The sequence below is a fragment of the Neoarius graeffei genome, chromosome 16, assembly GCF_027579695.1.
Source record: "Neoarius graeffei isolate fNeoGra1 chromosome 16, fNeoGra1.pri, whole genome shotgun sequence".
Lineage (NCBI taxonomy): Eukaryota > Metazoa > Chordata > Actinopteri > Siluriformes > Ariidae > Neoarius > Neoarius graeffei.
Window position 1 is genome coordinate 55,625,942 of NC_083584.1, and position 17,779 is coordinate 55,643,720.

General features: G+C 41.5%; 1 protein-coding gene across 4 annotated transcripts in view; it reads left to right on the top strand.

Annotated features, from left to right (window-relative positions):
- The window catches only part of hivep1 (HIVEP zinc finger 1), a 114,312-nt gene that overhangs the window by 72,383 nt on the left and 24,150 nt on the right, over window positions 1–17,779 (top strand). For all 4 annotated transcript variants that reach the window (XM_060943213.1, XM_060943210.1, XM_060943212.1 and 1 more), the window contains exon 3: window positions 4,550–4,603. In XM_060943213.1, the coding sequence (XP_060799196.1) occupies window positions 4,550–4,603 (54 nt within the window). The remainder of the gene's footprint in view (window positions 1–4,549; window positions 4,604–17,779) is intronic.

A 17,779-nucleotide genomic window follows, 5' to 3' on the forward strand; every position in this document is an offset into this window, starting at 1 on the left:
AAAAGTATGCAAACCTCTAGGATTAGCAGTTAATTTGAAGGTGAAATTAGAGTCAGGTGTTTTCAATCAATGGGATGACAATCAGGTGTGAGTGGGCACCATTTTATTTAAAGAACAGGGATCTATCAAAGGGCGGCACGGTGGTGTAGTGGTTAGCGCTGTTGCCTCACAGCAAGAAGGTCCGGGTTTGAGCCCCGTGGCCGGCGAGGGCCTTTCCGTGTGGAGTTTGCATGTTCTCCCCGTGTTCGCGTGGGTTTCCTCTGGGTGCTCCGGTTTCCCCCACAGTCCAAAGACATGCAGGTTAGGTTAACTGGTGACTCTAAATTGACCGTAGATGTGAATGGTTGTCTGTGTCTATGTGTCAGCCCTGTGATGACCTGGCGACTTGTCCAGGGTGTACCCCGCCTTTCGCCCATAGTCAGCTGGGATAGGCTCCAGCTTGCCTGCGACCCTGTAGAACAGGATAAAGCGGCTAGAGATAATGAGGTGAGATGAGATGGGATCTATCAAAGTCTGATCTTCACAACACGTGTTTGTGGAAGTGTATCATGGCACGAACATGAGAGTTCTGAGGACCTCAGAAAAAGCATTGTTGATGCTCATCAGGCTGGAAAAGGTTACAAAACCATCTCTAAAGTGTTTGGACTCCACCAATCCACAGTCAGACAGATTGTGTACAAATGGAGGAAATTCAAGACCATTGTTACCCTCTCCAGGAGTGGTCGACCAACAAAGATCACTCTAAGAGCAAGGCCTGTAATAGTCGGTGAGGTCTTAAAGGACCCCAGGGTAACTTCTAAGCAACTGAAGGCCTCTCTCACATTGGCTAATGTTAATGTTCATGAGTCCACCATCAGGAGAACACTGAACAACAATGGTGTGCATGGCAGGGTTGCAAGGAGAAAGCCACTGCTCTCCAAAAAGAACATTGCTGCTCGTCTGCAGTTTGCTAAAGATCATGTGGACAAGCCAGAAGGCTATTGGAAAAAATGTTTTGTGGATGGATGAGACCAAAATAGAACTTTTTGGTTTAAATGAGAAGCATTATATTTGGAGAAAGGAAAACACTGCATTCCAGCATAAGAACCTTATCCCATCTGTGAAACATGGTGGTGGTAGTATCATGGTTTGGGCCTGTTTTGCTGCATCTGGGCTAGGACGGCTTGCCGTCATTGATGGAACAATGAATTCTGAATTATACCAGCAAATTCTAAAGGAAAATGTCAGGACATCTGTCCATGAACTGAATCTCAAGAGAAAGTGGGTCATGCAGCAAGACAACGACCCTAAGCACACAAGTCGTTCTACCAAAGAATGGTTAAAGAAGAATAAAGTTAATGTTTTGGAATGGCCAAGTCAATGTCCTGACCTTAATCCAATCAAAATGTTGTGGAAGGACCTGAAGCGAGCAGGGCATGTGAGGAAACCCACCAACATCCCAGAGTTGAAGCTGTTCTGTACGGAGGAATGGGCTAAAATTCCTCCAAGCCGGTGTGCAGGACTGATCAACAGTTACCGGAAACGTTTAGTTGCAGTTATTGCTGCACAAGGGGGTCACACCAGATACTGAAAGCAAAGGTTCACATACTTTTGCCACTCACAGATATGTAATATTGGATCATTTTCCTCAATAAATAAATCTCATCTCATTATCTCTAGCCGCTTTATCCTTCTACAGGGTCGCAGGCGAGCTGGAGCCTATCCCAGCTGACTACGGGCGAAAGGCGGGGTACACCCTGGACAAGTCGCCAGGTCATCACAGGGCTGACACAGAGACACAGACAACCATTCACACTCACACCTACAGTCAATTTAGAGTCACCAGTTAACCTAACCTGCATGTCTTTGGACTGTGGGGGAAACCGGAGCACCCGGAGGAAACCCACGCGGACACGGGGAGAACATGCAAACTCCACACAGAAAGGCCCTCGCCGGCCCCGGGGCTCAAACCCGGACCTTCTTGCTGTGAGGAGACAGCGCTAACCACTACACCACCGTGCCGCCCCTCAATAAATAAATGACCAAGTATAATATTCTTGTCTCATTTGTTTAACTGGGTTCTCTTTATCTACTTTTAGGACTTGTGTGAAAATCTGATGATATTTTAGGTCATATTTATGCAGAAATATAGAAAATTCTAAAGGGTTCCGCAAACTTTCAAGCACCACTGTAGTTTGCTTTTTGTTTCTTCTTGTTTCATTCTTATTTTACTTTTAGGAACATCATGCATGGTCACCAGACCAAGTTTTTGCCCTTGAATCTTCAAGCAGAATTGCAGTATTCAGAGCCCACGAACATAATATGTTGTTACTGTAAATCACGCCTCTGTCATGTATTTATACAACAGCTGCATTTGTGTTTGAGGTTCTGCTGAGTAGGCATGACTAAACGATGACTGTCTTTGTTGGAAATGAAGCTTGAACTGTTCACCACTCAACATCATATATATAGGCTCCAGAGGAAAAAACATGAATGAGGCCTCTAATAACCTGTGTGTGTCTCATTAACTCAGAAGTGAGATTGTGTAATGGAATGAATGCACTTTGAAACCTGAGTTCAGGATTCTATTTCTTCAGCTTTTAAGTGCTTTTCCTATGCTGTAAGGGGAAGGATGAGTGTAAAGTTTATTATTCTTTGAAGGATGTAGGTTTGTTCTCTGGAAATGAGGAGTCCATGAACCCATTTGCTGGTCCACTCAGTACAGTGTGATTCCTGGTTACCATGTATTTTGTTTAATCAGATATACCACAGTGGTGAAAACTAGGGGGTGTTGGGGCATGTTGGGCTTATGTCATGTAAAAAGTGTTCCTGAAGTGTTTTTGGTTGCGGTTGAGCAAGAGAAACAGAAGGGTGTGACTGCAAAATACTCATGGTGACCTAATCCTCTGAACTCAGTCATGGTCCGCCCGCCCTTGTCTTGCTTCTTCTCCCATATACTTCTCAACATTGGGAAACCCAAAACACCACAAAACATCCTAAACATGTACATGGGCTCAGTTTGAGAAACTGTTGCAGTGCAGATGTCTAAGGAATCAGCTTTTTCCTGAAAACTGGAAAGCAAGATTCTTTCCAATGCTGGCACATTCAGTTTCCGTTTGTGTTATAGTGTTTCTTTTTTCAAATACTTAGCACATATTTTGTGTGTGTGTGTGTGTGTGTGTGTGTGTGTGTGCATCAGAAGCCAGTACTAGGAGATAACATCATGATATTAACTTCAACTGTAAAATGCAGCTCGTACTCCTTTATGAAAGTGGTCAAAAGTCCCTTTGTAATGGTCTTGTTTCTCTCTGTAATGAGCTCTCATGAAATTTTAAGTGAACTGTCATCACCACTGTCAGCATTGTTAGCTGTGCGGGAATTAGCTAGCATTAAATACATTTCTGTGAAGGTTAGGTTTATGCAATATAATAATATTATTGTCCATGCACAATATTACATTGCCATAATATCCAGTGACATTTATATTACCTGGCAATCTTTGCACAAAAACGTAGGACAAGTTATCACTCAAAAACCTACCAAAAGAGCTGCCTTTTTCTCCCCAGTAACACAGAAAATGAGCTAAGTGCCATCTGAGTCTGGAACGATCTGCTCAGATGCGTTGAGTTCTCCAGTTACTGGGACTTCCTGGAAGCCCCGCCCCCTTCCGCAATCTTACATTTTCTCAACTTTGGTTGCTCCCTTGTGTTGTGTCAGAGTGAATGGAAAATGTTTTTTCCATGAATTAAAAATAAATTATTATTGTGAAATAAAATTAATTAGTGTGCATACAACTTATTAAACAAGTACACATTTAACATCTTCAGCATCAGTTTCTTTTATTTAAGGTTTTGACCCTAAAAGATTAAACAGTCCTACAACAAAATGTCAAATCTAACACTTTACAAATAATGATAATGGTGATAAAAATTAAAAAAATGTTTTTTTTTAACATTTAAAAAATGTTAATGCTGTTGCAGCATTAACATTGAAAATGTTGGCCAACATTAGAAAATGATTTATGAAAGGATTATATTGAAATGTGCTGTAATGTTTTTAACAGTTTAATGCAGAAACAGTTGAAAATGCATCGTCCAGCTGAGATTTCGTGATGGCTGCAGTTCCTGACTGCACAGCTGTAATATTATTACACCTCCCCGACTCTCCTGAAATGCTGGAAATACTTGTGTTGCCGTATTTAGTTTAGACGAAAACTTCTGGAAGATTAAAACACAGTATTTTGCAGTGGAAAATCACAATCAGGGAACAATTGCCATCACACAAGATTAATAAAGGTGGTCCATTCACCTTACCTTTCGTCTCTAAGTGATAAACAGGTATCTGATTCATTTATTATATAAAGTCAGACAGTCACACATTCAGACGTACAAACACTTTATTCAAACGCTTACACACCTGTCCAGGAGCAGTGTCAATAATTCCGCTTCCGGCTTCATCCCCTTCAGCAGTAATAAACTGGTAGCATGCAAAAGTCCAAGAAACATGTCTTTTCTGTAAGGGATAGGTTTTAAATGTTTTAAAATATATTTTTCCCCATTTTGTGTTGCAGACAAGATTGAGGAGGCACAGAAGGAGCTCAAAGAGCCCAGAGGTGGTCAAAAAGGTAATTCTCACACTTCGTCCATCACAGCAACCGCAGTTTCAACTTACTGTGTGTGACTTCTATATGGGAAGTGTGTTTACTGTCTGTGCGCATCTTAAATATTGTACATGTATGCAGGTTGTAAGTCAAGCATGGCTTATTTCCAAATTAGCTATTTATTATTATTATTATTTATTAGATATTTAATAAATGTATTTATAATTAATAGCAATAGATAACAATTAAATATTTATTTTAAGTGTTAATCAGCTCTTTGCAGCTAGATACCATATAGCAACACCATACTGGAGAGCAAGATTTCAGGTAGACAGAACCCTCAACAACAGAGATGCCAACATATATGATTTGGCTGTAGCAGCTACGGATTTGAAGCACAATTACGGGGCTACGCGTAGACCTGAAAATAATGCATTTTTTCAACCTGCTTTTGCCCGTGTATTGATCGAATCAACATATTTTCGGTGTTTGGACTGTTCCACGTGTCACTGTTTACACTGATTCAGATAATCCCGGGAATTTCTGTATCCTAAGGGCCCAGTCCCAGAATACCAATAACCATATCTATAACTACAACTATAATGATAATTATAAATAAATCGGTCTCCTGCAGTTTATGTGGTTGGTGGTCACACCAGACTGATAACAATACCTATAGTCCAGGCCTGGGTTTATCCGTATCGGTGAGATTGCTTCTGGAGCAATTTTTCCAGGCCTGAACCTGATCCGATAAAATATCTGACCAATCAGGTAATTGTTTACATGTGACATTGTCTGAGCATGTGCTGTTTATCCCAGGTATATTTGTACATCCTTGTTGTATCAATGGAAGAGAAGCTAATTATAGAAGTTTCAAAGAATCCCATGCTTTATGACACAAAACACAAGCTGTACAAAAATACAGCCAAAAAGGAAGATATATGGAGCATCATCGGCAGTAGACTGGGTATGACTGGTAAGTGTGTGTGGCAAAGTCTGTATAGTGTGTGTGTGTGTGTGTATGTGTAGTGTGCGTGGCTGTGCGCTCTAAAATCTCTGTAAACCAGGGGTCTTCAATCCTATCCACAAAGGGCCAGTGTGGCTGCAGGCTTTCATTCCAACCAAGCAGGAGCTACACCTGATTTCACTTGTTTAATCATTTCACCCTCGTCTCCAGTCAACAATCAAGTGAGCCTCCAATTTGGCTGTAATGAAAGCCTGCAGCTACACCGGCCCTTTGCGGATAGGATTGAAGACCCCTGCTGTAAACCATGCCCATGTTACTCAGTACCAGCTGTAGAACATGCAAAAAAAAGATTTTAGATTGCAAAGTGTCATGCTGCGCTGCAAGTTGAGTCAATTTAAACTGAGATTTTAGCCATACACGCACACACTACACACACTTTGCCACAAATACTATCTGTGGATCATGTAAAAAAGATTTTGCAGCACGAGGTCTCATGTCTGATATACTTTCCTATGTGCCCACTGCCAAAAAATATTATATTTTTTAAATTACATCAATTAGATGAAACATAAAACTTACTTAACATAAAACACCTTACTCACACCTGAGTCAGAGCACTGATTGCCCACTTACGCATTCACAAAAGAATATTCACACGGTCACAGCATGATAATCACTTTCACTCTCGGTTTCAAATGGTTTCTCTTTCACGGTGGGAACGCCCACCGTAAACAGGATAAAATGTGTCCGCCACAGTTTAGGCTACCTGTTTGTGTGAAAGGTTAATTTCTTAACGCTCTCAAAGCAAAACACACAGGCGTGTGTCTTATGTATGTATAGTGTATAGCTATGTGTGTCATGCCACTGACTGTCCAAGTGGGTCTGTTACATGTGGGAGTGCCAGGAGTCTGAGATTAGTAATTTTCTATGTGCTGCAGGATTTCATGCACCCAGATTCTCCTTTTCTTCTTCTTTCAGCTTTGCCTTCTCTGCAAAATCAGCATCAAAAGCAGCTCTTCCTCGCAGTCACTGTCAGCCATTGTGTGCTCCTGAGTGCACTGGGTGTGCACACAAAAGGCATACAACCGCTACATATTCCCGCGAAAACCAGTAACCGATAGTTGGAATTATAGTTGTGGTGTGACTGCTCCAGACTGGAACTAAATTCAGGTGTAGGTATAGTCATAGTTACAGTTATAGTTATCGGTGTTGTGAGACCAGCGCATTATGTTAGCTGCTCTGTGATTGGCTGAGAGGTGGCCTGATTCATGCTTTCGGCTAATCACAGCACGTGTTAAATGCAGTGCTCAGAAATGCACAGTAGTGATGCATAGTCGTGTTCGTGGATTGCCAAAGATTCAGTGTGCCATCACCAGTCATACAACAGAAGTACACTGGAGAAAGCAAAGTCAGCTACATACAACAAATTATCTAAGTAACTTCGGCATGTTCAGTTTAATTAAATGTTGTACGGATGGGCATCTTTCAGTATTGACTTTATTAAGTCCAGTATTAGACTGGTGCACAGTTCAGGAAGTAAATACAGTATTAATTTTGTTGTTATTGAAAGACCTATACATAAATCTTTTGTCTTTTACTCTGGCTTTTGTTGTTGATCATGATGAAACTACTGAAACACTGTATTACAGTACAAGCTCAGTTATCTGAACCTGTTTTATCTGAACATTGTCTTAGTTAGCCGCACTTTTTCTCCGGAGTTTGGATAATTGAGCTTGTACTGTACAGTAAACCCTGCATTTATTGTCCTCAAAAAGTAGCTCAAAATGGCCTAGATTGCATCTCTGAGCTTCCTTGAAATTTGGTTTCTGGGGGCCTTCACGGCCCCCAGACCCGTGGCCTAATAGGAAGCCTCGCTTCACTTTGCTGCGCACAAAGATGCTATTCTTTTTCATTTGTCAATGTTGGCATCTCTGCAACCAGGTCAGGAACAAAATGTTTCAGCAGTTTATAGTGCTTAATATACTTCCTTTTCTAGAAGAATTGTCAGTGTAGTTTTCTAAGTTTACTTTAGACTGAATTTTACAGGAAAAAATTATTTTATCGTGAAGACATTGACTTTTAACAGATGCCGTTTGGATCTTCGCGGCCAAACAACATGGCGACTTTGCAAGATATGTACACCAAAAAAAATTATAAAAGCACTTATTTTAATTCTAACAGCTCCACAATAAAGGTCTTCACGGTATACAGTTGTTTTTGTAAGGTGTGGCTACGTCTTGAAGATATAGTGCAGCAGCAGATAACATAATATTTCAGAGGAATCTTTCAAATTGTGATACAGGCACCAAATTCGGCACAGATACTCCTTAGACATTATTCTTTTGAAAAAGTACGCGGGCCACTTGAAATTCAAGATGGCTGCCCATTTTAAAGATGGCCACCATGTCCAGTACAGAAATATATCGTTTTGCCATAACTATGCACAGACTTGTCCGATATGGATGATTCTGGCATCAAATTATACATTTTTGACCATGTAGAATCCAAATCTGGGAGAATAAAATCATTCAGAAGCTTACTTTTGCCTTATTCTTGGCCTTTTGTAAAATAGTCCACTAACATAGCTAGCATGCATGTTTGTATAGACTGTAGCAATAATTATAGTTTGGGGTGTAGGGTGTAGCAGTAGAGGTAGAGGATGTCCTCGTCATAGCAATCAGTGTTCTGCCTCTCCTTCAAGGGATTGGTCTGCACCAGTTGTGGGTGGCCTTTGGCCAAGGACGGAACCTGAGATGGATTCCTGTACATGACCTGCACCTCTCTTTAGGACTGGAGAAGAGCAAAGGAATACTCTTCTTCCATGCCTTCACTGGTTGCAATGTTGTATCAGGCTTCCGCAGCAAAGGGAAGAAGTCTGCATGGCAAACCTGGGATGTGTATGCTGAAGCTTCTGATGTCTTTGCCAAGCTCAGCCAGTACCCACCAACAGTAGATGGTGATGATCTGGAGATCCTGGAGAAGTTTGTGGTGACAATGTATGACAGGTCCAGTACAGTTGCACGTGTTGATGATGCCAGGCTGGATATATTTGCTCGAAAGCAGAGGCCATATGAAGCCATCCCTCCAACTCAAGCAGCACTACTTAGGCATGCAAAGCACGCTGCCTATCAAGCAGGCTGTATATGGAGTCAGTCAACACTGCGCCAACCAGAAACACAAAGTCCTGCTGACTGGGGATGGACAAAGAGTGGAGACACATGGAAGGTCTTCTGGACAACGCTTCCACCTATTGCCAAGAGTTGCCAACAGCTGACCAAATGTGGATGCAAATCTGAATGCCGTGGAAGGTGCAAATGCTACCGATTCAGTCTCACCTGCACCGGACTATGTAGCTGCAAATGTGAGGACAAGTGAAACCATGTAGCTCACTGCTGAGGTGAACAGTGCATTTGTGAGCTCTGTATTTGACTCATTGCACTCTGCAGTGACAAACATTGACCATAACTAAACATTCCAGTTGTGCATTTAAAAATAACAAATAAATAAAATAGTTTGTAGGATATGTTCTGGTCTATGTATATTTTTCATCATATTTTTGCTAGAAATGGCAGAAAGGAGCTCCCTAGAAGGTTAAGAGTGGGATTTTTAGATTTCTCATAGTCAAAAACCTACTTTTAGACACCAAGATCATTCAAATCAGTCAAAGTGGCCAGATTATATCCCATTTTCAAGTCTGCAGCGGCGGCCATCTTGAAAATAAGCAGCCATCTTGAATTTCAGGTGGCCCGCGTACTTTTTCAAAAGAATAATGTCTAAGGAGTATTTGTGCCAAGTTTGGTGCTTGTATCACCATTTGAAAGATTGTTTCAGTTATCTGCTACACTAATACTATAAACGTACAATTTACCACGATGATGACACGAAGCTCGGCTTCCCTTCTCCTCTCAGCTCTTTCCCCCTTATCAGCTGTAATGCATATATGACAGATAAAGGCTTCTAATTCTAAAAATCAAATAAGAAATATTCTGTAGCCATGTGATTTTTACTGCCAACAAAATCTGCGAATCAACAGAATTCACTTTTATGAAGCTTAAATCTCACTCGGCTAGGTAATGCATGCACAGTACTAGCACGGATGCTAGTAAAGAGTGGTCATTGTCATAGCAACGTGATTCTTGCTGTCTAAAAACAATTGTTTTCTCAGTGAATGAAACCAAAAGCATGTCACATAAAATGATCAAAGAGCCATTGATGCGCTGTAACAAGTATGTGTTATCATCATGGTAAATCATTCATTTATATCTTCAAGATGTAGTCAAATCTTACAAAAGCAACTATATAATTTAAAAACTTTTATTATGGAGCTGTTTGAGCTGTTAGAATTAAAATAAATGCTTTTACAAGGTTTTTTTTGGTGTACGTACCTTGCGAAGTCACCATGTTGTTTGGCCATGAAGATCCAAATGCTGTCCATTAAAACTCAATGCCTTCGCAATAAAATAATTTTTCCTGTAAAAATGAGCCTAAAGTAAACTTGGAAAACTACTTTGACAATTCTTCTAGAAAAGGAAACATATTAAGCATTATAACCTGCTGAAACTTTTGTGCTTGACCTTGTCGAGGGTTTTGTTTACCTGAAAGCTTACTCTCCAGTATGGAGTTGCTATGTGGTATCCAAGCATGTGACCTCTAGCTGCAATGAGCCAATTAAACAACAAAACTAAGACTTCATCCATATTAATACATTTTAATTTTAAAACGCATCATGTTTGCTATGTTTATGTAGCCTGGGCCCGCCCATCCTAAGCATGACGCAACACGAGGGCCTGTTGCGAGCTTAGTCTGGCCAGGCAAGCTATCTACAGCTCTTCCAAGCTCCCGAAAAATTGGGAACCAATCAACTTTGAGCATCTCCAACGGCCCTGGGTAGAGGCGTGTTCAAGGCACTGACGTAGTAGAACTGCGACCGGAAGCCATAGATTGTTTACAGAATCTATGCCAGAAGCGCTTCATTCACGCTTCCGCATCTATTACGCATAGATGCTGTATTGAAAGCATTCAACGGGAAGTTCTCATTGAAAACGGAGCAAAGAGCAGCCCTGAAGGTATTTATTGAAAGGAAGGACGTTTTCGCCTTGCTCCCGACCGGCTTCGGTAAGAGTTTAATATATCAGTTAGCCCCGTCGCGTCGCATACGTCAGAGGAAAGAGTGATGTGATTGGTTTAAGCTTCGTCACAGCCTTTTCTGGCTTCGACCAGTAGCAAACTGAGGCATTTCAGGGAGGCGGGTCAACCACAGGCTCTGGGAAACGGTTGGGCTTAATATCTTGGCCAGACCAATAGCTCGTAGAGCTTTGTCGCGTTGGCCAGACTAATGTTTATGCCTGGCATCCAGTTTTCAAGTCACTAAAACAGAGACTTTTGTAAATGCTGTTGGCCTTGTTTTACTTTGAAAACTCCAGGTTTTGTGTTTTTAGTCTGGTCAGAGCAAAAATAGAGAGGTTCCCATGTTCATTTCCTGACTGGGTCTCCTTGGTCATGATGGATCCATCCCTGATTCGTCACGCTCCTATCACGTGACCGTTTTCCAGAAGAAAACAAACTGGCACATGTTATACTGGCACGCGTGTGCTCAGTGTACATGAATGGTCATCTCATCTCATCTCATCTCATCTCATCTCATCTCATCTCATCTCATCTCATCTCATTATCTCTAGCCGCTTTATCCTGTTCTACAGGGTCGCAGGCAAGCTGGAGCCTATCCCAGCTGACTACGGGCGAAAGGCGGGGTACACCCTGGACAAGTCGCCAGGTCATCACAGGGCTGACACATATGCCGCTTTTCCACTACAAACACGGCTGAGTCGGGCTGAGCCGTGCCGTGCTGAGTCGGGCTGAGCGGGGCTGTTGGAGTTGCATTTCGACTACAACCGCACTGAACCGTGCTGGCTGGAAGTGGGTGGACACATTGGGTGGAGTTAGCGAAAGTGGGTGGACGTCAGGTGATGTCGTTAAGCAGCGGAAACAGTGACATCAGTGAGCTTTTAAGCGGTAGTCTCATGACCCGAATAGTAAACAATAAACATGGAGGACATGGAGTCGTTAGTGTTGCTGGTCTTGGTGCTGTGGCTTGTTGTCACCGACAACGAGGACAGATACTGGCAAGAGCGTATAGATGAGGCGAGGCGCATAAGGCTTCAGAAATTCTCGTAATTCGTAATTATTCTCCTTCCGGGTTTGCGGTGTTTACAGATCCCAGCGTGTGGGCATGTGAGGACACTCCTCCTCACCAATCAGTGCACAGGGGAGTGTCTGCTCACGCCCCCAGCCTCACTCGGCATGGTTTGGCTCACTTCAGCCCCACTTCAAAACGGTGCGAGTTTTAGGGGCTAAGCAGGGCTGAAGCGAGCTGAGTCGTGCTGTTTTTTGGTAGTCGAAACGCGAGCCGTGTCGGGCTGAAGTGAGCTGAAGCGAGCTGAAAAAGGGTAGTGGAAAAGGGCCAATAGACACAGACAACCATTCACACTCACATTCACACCTACGGTCAATTTCAGAGTCACCAGTTAACCTAACCTGCATGTCTTTGGACTGTGGGGGAAACCGGAGCACCCAGAGGAAACCCACGCGGACACGGGGAGAACATGCAAACTCCGCACAGAAAGGCCCTTGCCGGCCACGTGGCTCGAACCCGGACCTTCTTGCTGTGAGGCGACAGCGCTAACCACTACACCACTGTGCCGCCCCATGAATGGTCATGTGATATGCATTTTCAGGCATGTTAGTATGGGTGGAGATTTCTGATACAGAACTAAAACACTTGTCTGGATGGAAATCGTTTTTGGATGGAGCCTAAACCTTTCAGTTGTACCAGGCTCCTGCAATTAGTCTGCCATTACAGTGACTTTTTTTTTTTAATACTTGACCCACCCCTCTTTCCTTTGTAACTAAACAAACTAGGGGCTTCATGGAAAAAAAAAATATGGGTGTCATCCCTAAGATGGATATAGTGCCATGCCCCCTGGTGTGTGTGTGTGTGTGTGTGTTTGTTTGTTGGTTGGTTGGAAAGGGCACTGCAGCAGGAGTGATTAGTGTTTACTTCCAGCTGTGGCTGCCACACTTGGCCTCTGTGCACAGCAGTTAGATCTGGATTTCTCTTCCTGACCAAACCTCTGGTGACATCTGTTTTTGTGTTTTGTAATTCTGTATTTTTGTTAACCTTTATAGGGCTGAAATCTTTTTTTTTAATAGCTATTAATGTTTTTTTCAAAACACTATTATTATATATTCTATCAATTACCACCAGCAAGGCTCCAAAGGACACTCCTAGGTAGAAGAAGGGCTAACAGAAACTATTCAGCTGTATACAGCATTACAGACTGCGTGGATGTAACTTGATGGGGTGGAGGGAAAAACAGTGCGGCAGCCAGTAATGAAATGGAGGCAGATCATTTTTAAAAAATCATTCTAATTATATTATTTCAGACTTGATTAAACAACTTCTGCAGTCAACTATACAGCCTGTAAGACTATGCTGGGGAAATGTATTTTGTTTTCTTTTGCTTTAAGTGACATTTTTGTTTTGTATGAAGTGTACTGTACTCTTTAGTTTTTGCTTTACATGAGTGACACATTTCAAGATTTGGAGTCAATTGCTGAATCACACTAAAGGCCAACATCAAGTGTGTTTCTCGAGTGTTTTTAGACATGGCTCATTTCAAATGCAGTGTCCATTTTAAGCAGCATTTTAGCCCTGTGAGATGTAAGACCACACGCTCTGCACAGTGGCACATGTGGAGCTCGGGATGTTAATGTGAAAATATTTTCATAGTCAGTGCTACAGGCCGTTTCAATATTATTTTTGTTCGGGTTGAATGAAGCCAGCCATATTTGGCCCTTGGAGTTTGATGTGTCTGATGTACGTAGTCCATGTAGTGAAGATATTGAGGCACAGTGAGAACGTGCAGTAACACGATGGCATGTGTTAAAGGTCAGATCAGTCTTTTCACCTTGCTTTATTCTTATTTTTACCTCTGCAACCCAGACAGATTGCAAAAAAGGCTTTCTCAGAGGTTTACTGTATTTTGTCTCATGCCTCAGAAAATAATTTTGACTCACATGTGATGGTAAAAATACTTATCACTTAACAGTGTAAGTGTAAACTGAATTGCAGAAAAGCTGAAGAAAATAGTTTAACCATCTGGCCATATTGAAACTGGAGTAGAGAAAAAAAATCTGCACAGTACACATTACAGAGGCTCCAACTTGGGAAATTGCAAAGAGGGAGAGTCTCCCTCTCTGCGAGTAGCTCGGAGGGAGACAAGTTTGAGCGCCATAGGCGCGAAGGTATATATATAGTGTGTGTGTGTGTGTGTGTGTGTGTGTGTGTGTGTGTGTGTATAATGATGTGTATATATGAATGATTCACCACATTTCGTGTCAATTAAATCTTATTAATAGTAACAGATCTAGATAAATCCAGTGACTATAGACCAAACTTTACTATGCCTAAAGTCAATGTTAATGTCAATAATGACTATTATAAATTGCCAATGGTAGACCCTCTGATGATAATCTCATCTCATCTCATTATCTCTAGCCGCTTTATCCTTCTACAGGGTCGCAGACAAGCTGGAGCCTATCCCAGCTGACTACGGGCGAAAGGCGGGGTACACCCTGGACAAGTCGCCAGGTCATCACAGGGCTGACACATAGACACAGACAAACATTCACACTCACATTCACACCTACGGTCAATTTAGAGTCACCAGTTAACCTAACCTGCATGTCTTTGGACTGTGGGGGAAACCGGAGCACCTCTGATGATAATGTTCTTCTAATAATATTCTATTTCTAAGTTAGTAAAAGTCAGACAAAAAAAAGTCAGACAAGTTCGTTAGAATCTAACGTCTGGTCTGGTGATCTAACCTTGTCAGATATAGGGTCGTCTTGCTGCCGTCCAGAATAGTCCGCCATTCGTCCCTGGCGACCATCGCGATGGGCGATCCGAACTTTATCTTGGTGATTTTCTGATATTTTTTCTTCGTAGTTTGGCTTTCGCCATTTCCACCAATGGAACATCGTTTCATTATCTCATTCAAGAGAACATAAAGTTAAAGACGAGCAGGCGATAAATGCAGATGAAATGCAGACACAAAAAAACAAACAAAATGGTTGAGTGTCGCGGGTGTTCTCATTCTCTCGCGCATATCATTAATAGCACCATCTGTATGCTTTATCGGTAACTGCTAAGACATTGGGTGGGCTCAAGTGTGTACCCCGCGGCGTACCGAATTCCGCTCGATTCATATGCGCGCTTGATCTGCGCGCACATGCCTCCAGCATTCACTCCAATCCCCCCGTCATGCCGATCGGTGTACCGACCGGGGAATCGGCGTATACCGTGGGGTACACACTTGAGTCCACCCATACAATGTCAGACACACGAAAAGCGGAAAGTCAGCTATTAATTTTTGTCAACATAAACGTATCAATTTTTTTTAACTAATCATGTGTAGTAAGGGTGGGCAGGAGATTTTTATGTTGTCAGCGCGAGGTCGGGAGGATTTTCTAAATGTTCCCTAAAGCGGGAGATGGAGCCTCTGACATTATGCACACTGAGCACACCACATCATGCTGTTTTAAAACCGCTTTAAGAAAAGGATGTTTTCTGTTTTAAACAGCCTTTCTTTCATAAGCATGATCTGAGCTAAATCCCCCATCAGCTGAGGCATTTGTTTACGGCTTCCTGCTCTGTGCAGACAGATCAGCCTGTCTTCTGTTTCTATATTGACATTTCTTTTATCTTAATTAAATTATTTTATTTGCCTTAATTCATCTCATTCATTCATTATCTCTAGCCGCTTTATCCTTCTACAGGGTCGCAGGCAAGCTGGAGCCTATCCCAGCTGACTATGGGCGAAAGGCGGGGTACACCCTGGACAAGTCGCCAGGTCATCACAGGGCTGACACATAGACACAGACAACCATTCACACTCACATTCACACCTACGGTCAATTTAGAGTCACCAGTTAACCTAACCTGCATGTCTTTGGACTGTGGGGGAAACCGGAGCACCCGGAGGAAACCCACGCGGACACGGGGAGAACATGCAAACTCCACACAGAAAGGCCCTCGCCGGCCCCGGGGCTCGAACCCATTACCTTCTTGCTGTGAGGCGACAGCGCTAACCACTACACCACCGTGCCGCCCTATTTGCCTTAATTAATGGGATTATTTATTTTTATATTTATTTAATGGCAATAAAATAAAATGACAGTTTTCAGTAAAGGTTCAGTAATCCATGCACATTATCTGATTTGAAGTTGATTGAGTCAAGGTTTAGTCTTAGTAAACATAAATTTACACACATTCGGGAGCTTGAGTAGGGAGCATGAGTAGGAAACAAACTTTATTTATGAAATTACAGCCTTCTATAAGTCCTACATTTCTTATGTAAATGCTCACATGAACGATTTACAAATAAATCCCTTCAAATCCAGCTTGATAAATTAGGCCTATTGATTTAAGCTTAAGGTATAACATATTTGATAAAATAGGTCATTGTGGCTTGCCCATGTCATTGCACAGATACCTTTCACTAGACTAATAAGTTGTAACCAAATATAATAAATTTTAGTAAGAAAATAAAGCTGGAGAAGAATATTCTTTTCTCACACAGATGCACAATTATTAAAACAAAAAGTGCAAGACAAACAGGCTTGAGGTATAAAAATGAGTGAGACAGAGGGCAGGGCTGGTGGTGGGAGAGCTGGTGGAGAGACAGAGAGTGGATTTTCAGCATAATGATGCGTGGGCCTCAGTAGCTCAGAGATACAGCAGCAGACCTTTGCTAAATTGGAAAAAGCACTTTGCAATATTTATTATTGCATTATTTATTTGCATTTTTTTTAAATACAGTACTGTGCAAAAGTCTTTTGGCTAACTACTTTTTAGATTAAATTTACTCTTTATATAAAATTTTGTTTAGGCACTTACATAGTCCTTATTAAACAGGAGACCACATCTCTGGGGGAAAAAAATATCTATCTGGGATTTTATATGCAGAGACAGACAGAAGGCCTGGAACAACCTCTCTACGAATTTCCTCAGACAGCTGCATGACTGTGTACCTAACTGAATTTATGCAATATTTTAAACGCAAAGGCAAATTATTGTTTGATTTAATTGTATTGTTTTTATTTCATTATTTTAGAGGACACATTCACTTTCCAGAATGCCTTCATTCCATGTGCCTCGGACTTTTGCAGTGTATTGTCTGTATGCCGATTGATATTCCACTCAGGAAAATGGAAAATTTTATCATTTGTATCTAATAAAAAAAAATTTGTAATATATTCCACATCTGTGTGTAACATATTCATTCTGAAATTCATTCTGTTCTGCCTTCATGTGTTATTGTAATGAACTATACAGCAGTTCATGCATCATTCTTGATATACCATGTATCGTTGTGAAAAAACTACTATTGATCTACCAGAAAACAAAAATATCTATTTTGTGAGAAGGACAGTTGATCTTATTTAATCATATTGTATTGTAATTTACTGTAACATCTTAGTTTATCACAGTTAAGCAGTATTTATTTTGTATTACTGATGGAAAATGTTATTTTCTAGGTGTTCTTTTTATGTAGCAAATGTGGCAATTATTAGCAGCAGCTATTCTCTGAACTGTAAAGACATGTTTTTCCTCACAGTTCAGATTTCATGTGCAGATTTTACTGATAGGATGGGTGATTGATATTTTTAAGCTTTTCATTATAAGACAACAAGCACTATAGGGCCAAAAGTATGCGTGCCCCTGACCATCAAGTATGTATTCCAGATGTATTCCCCTTTACTGTTATAAGCAGCTCCACTCTTCTGGGAAGGCTTTCTAGATTTTGGGGTGTGGCTGTGGGGATTTTTTTGTTCATTCAGCCATAAGAACATTACTGAGGTCAGGCACTGATGTTGGGTGAGGAGGCCTGGGGTGGGGTTGAAGTCAGGGCTTTGTACAGGACACTTGAGTTTCTTAACAAACTTAACATACCACGTCTTTATGAAGCTCGCTTTGTGCACAGGGGCATTGTTATTCTGGAACAAGGTTTGGGCCTCTGAAATTACTTTCAGACCTGAAGAACTTTTTCATACTTTTTAGAACTGTTGGAGGAAGTCCCCCCCCCCCCCCCCCCTTTTAAATTATTATAATTTTTTTAATTGTATTTTTTTATTTATTTATTTTTTTATTTTATTTTTTTTTTGTGTGTGTG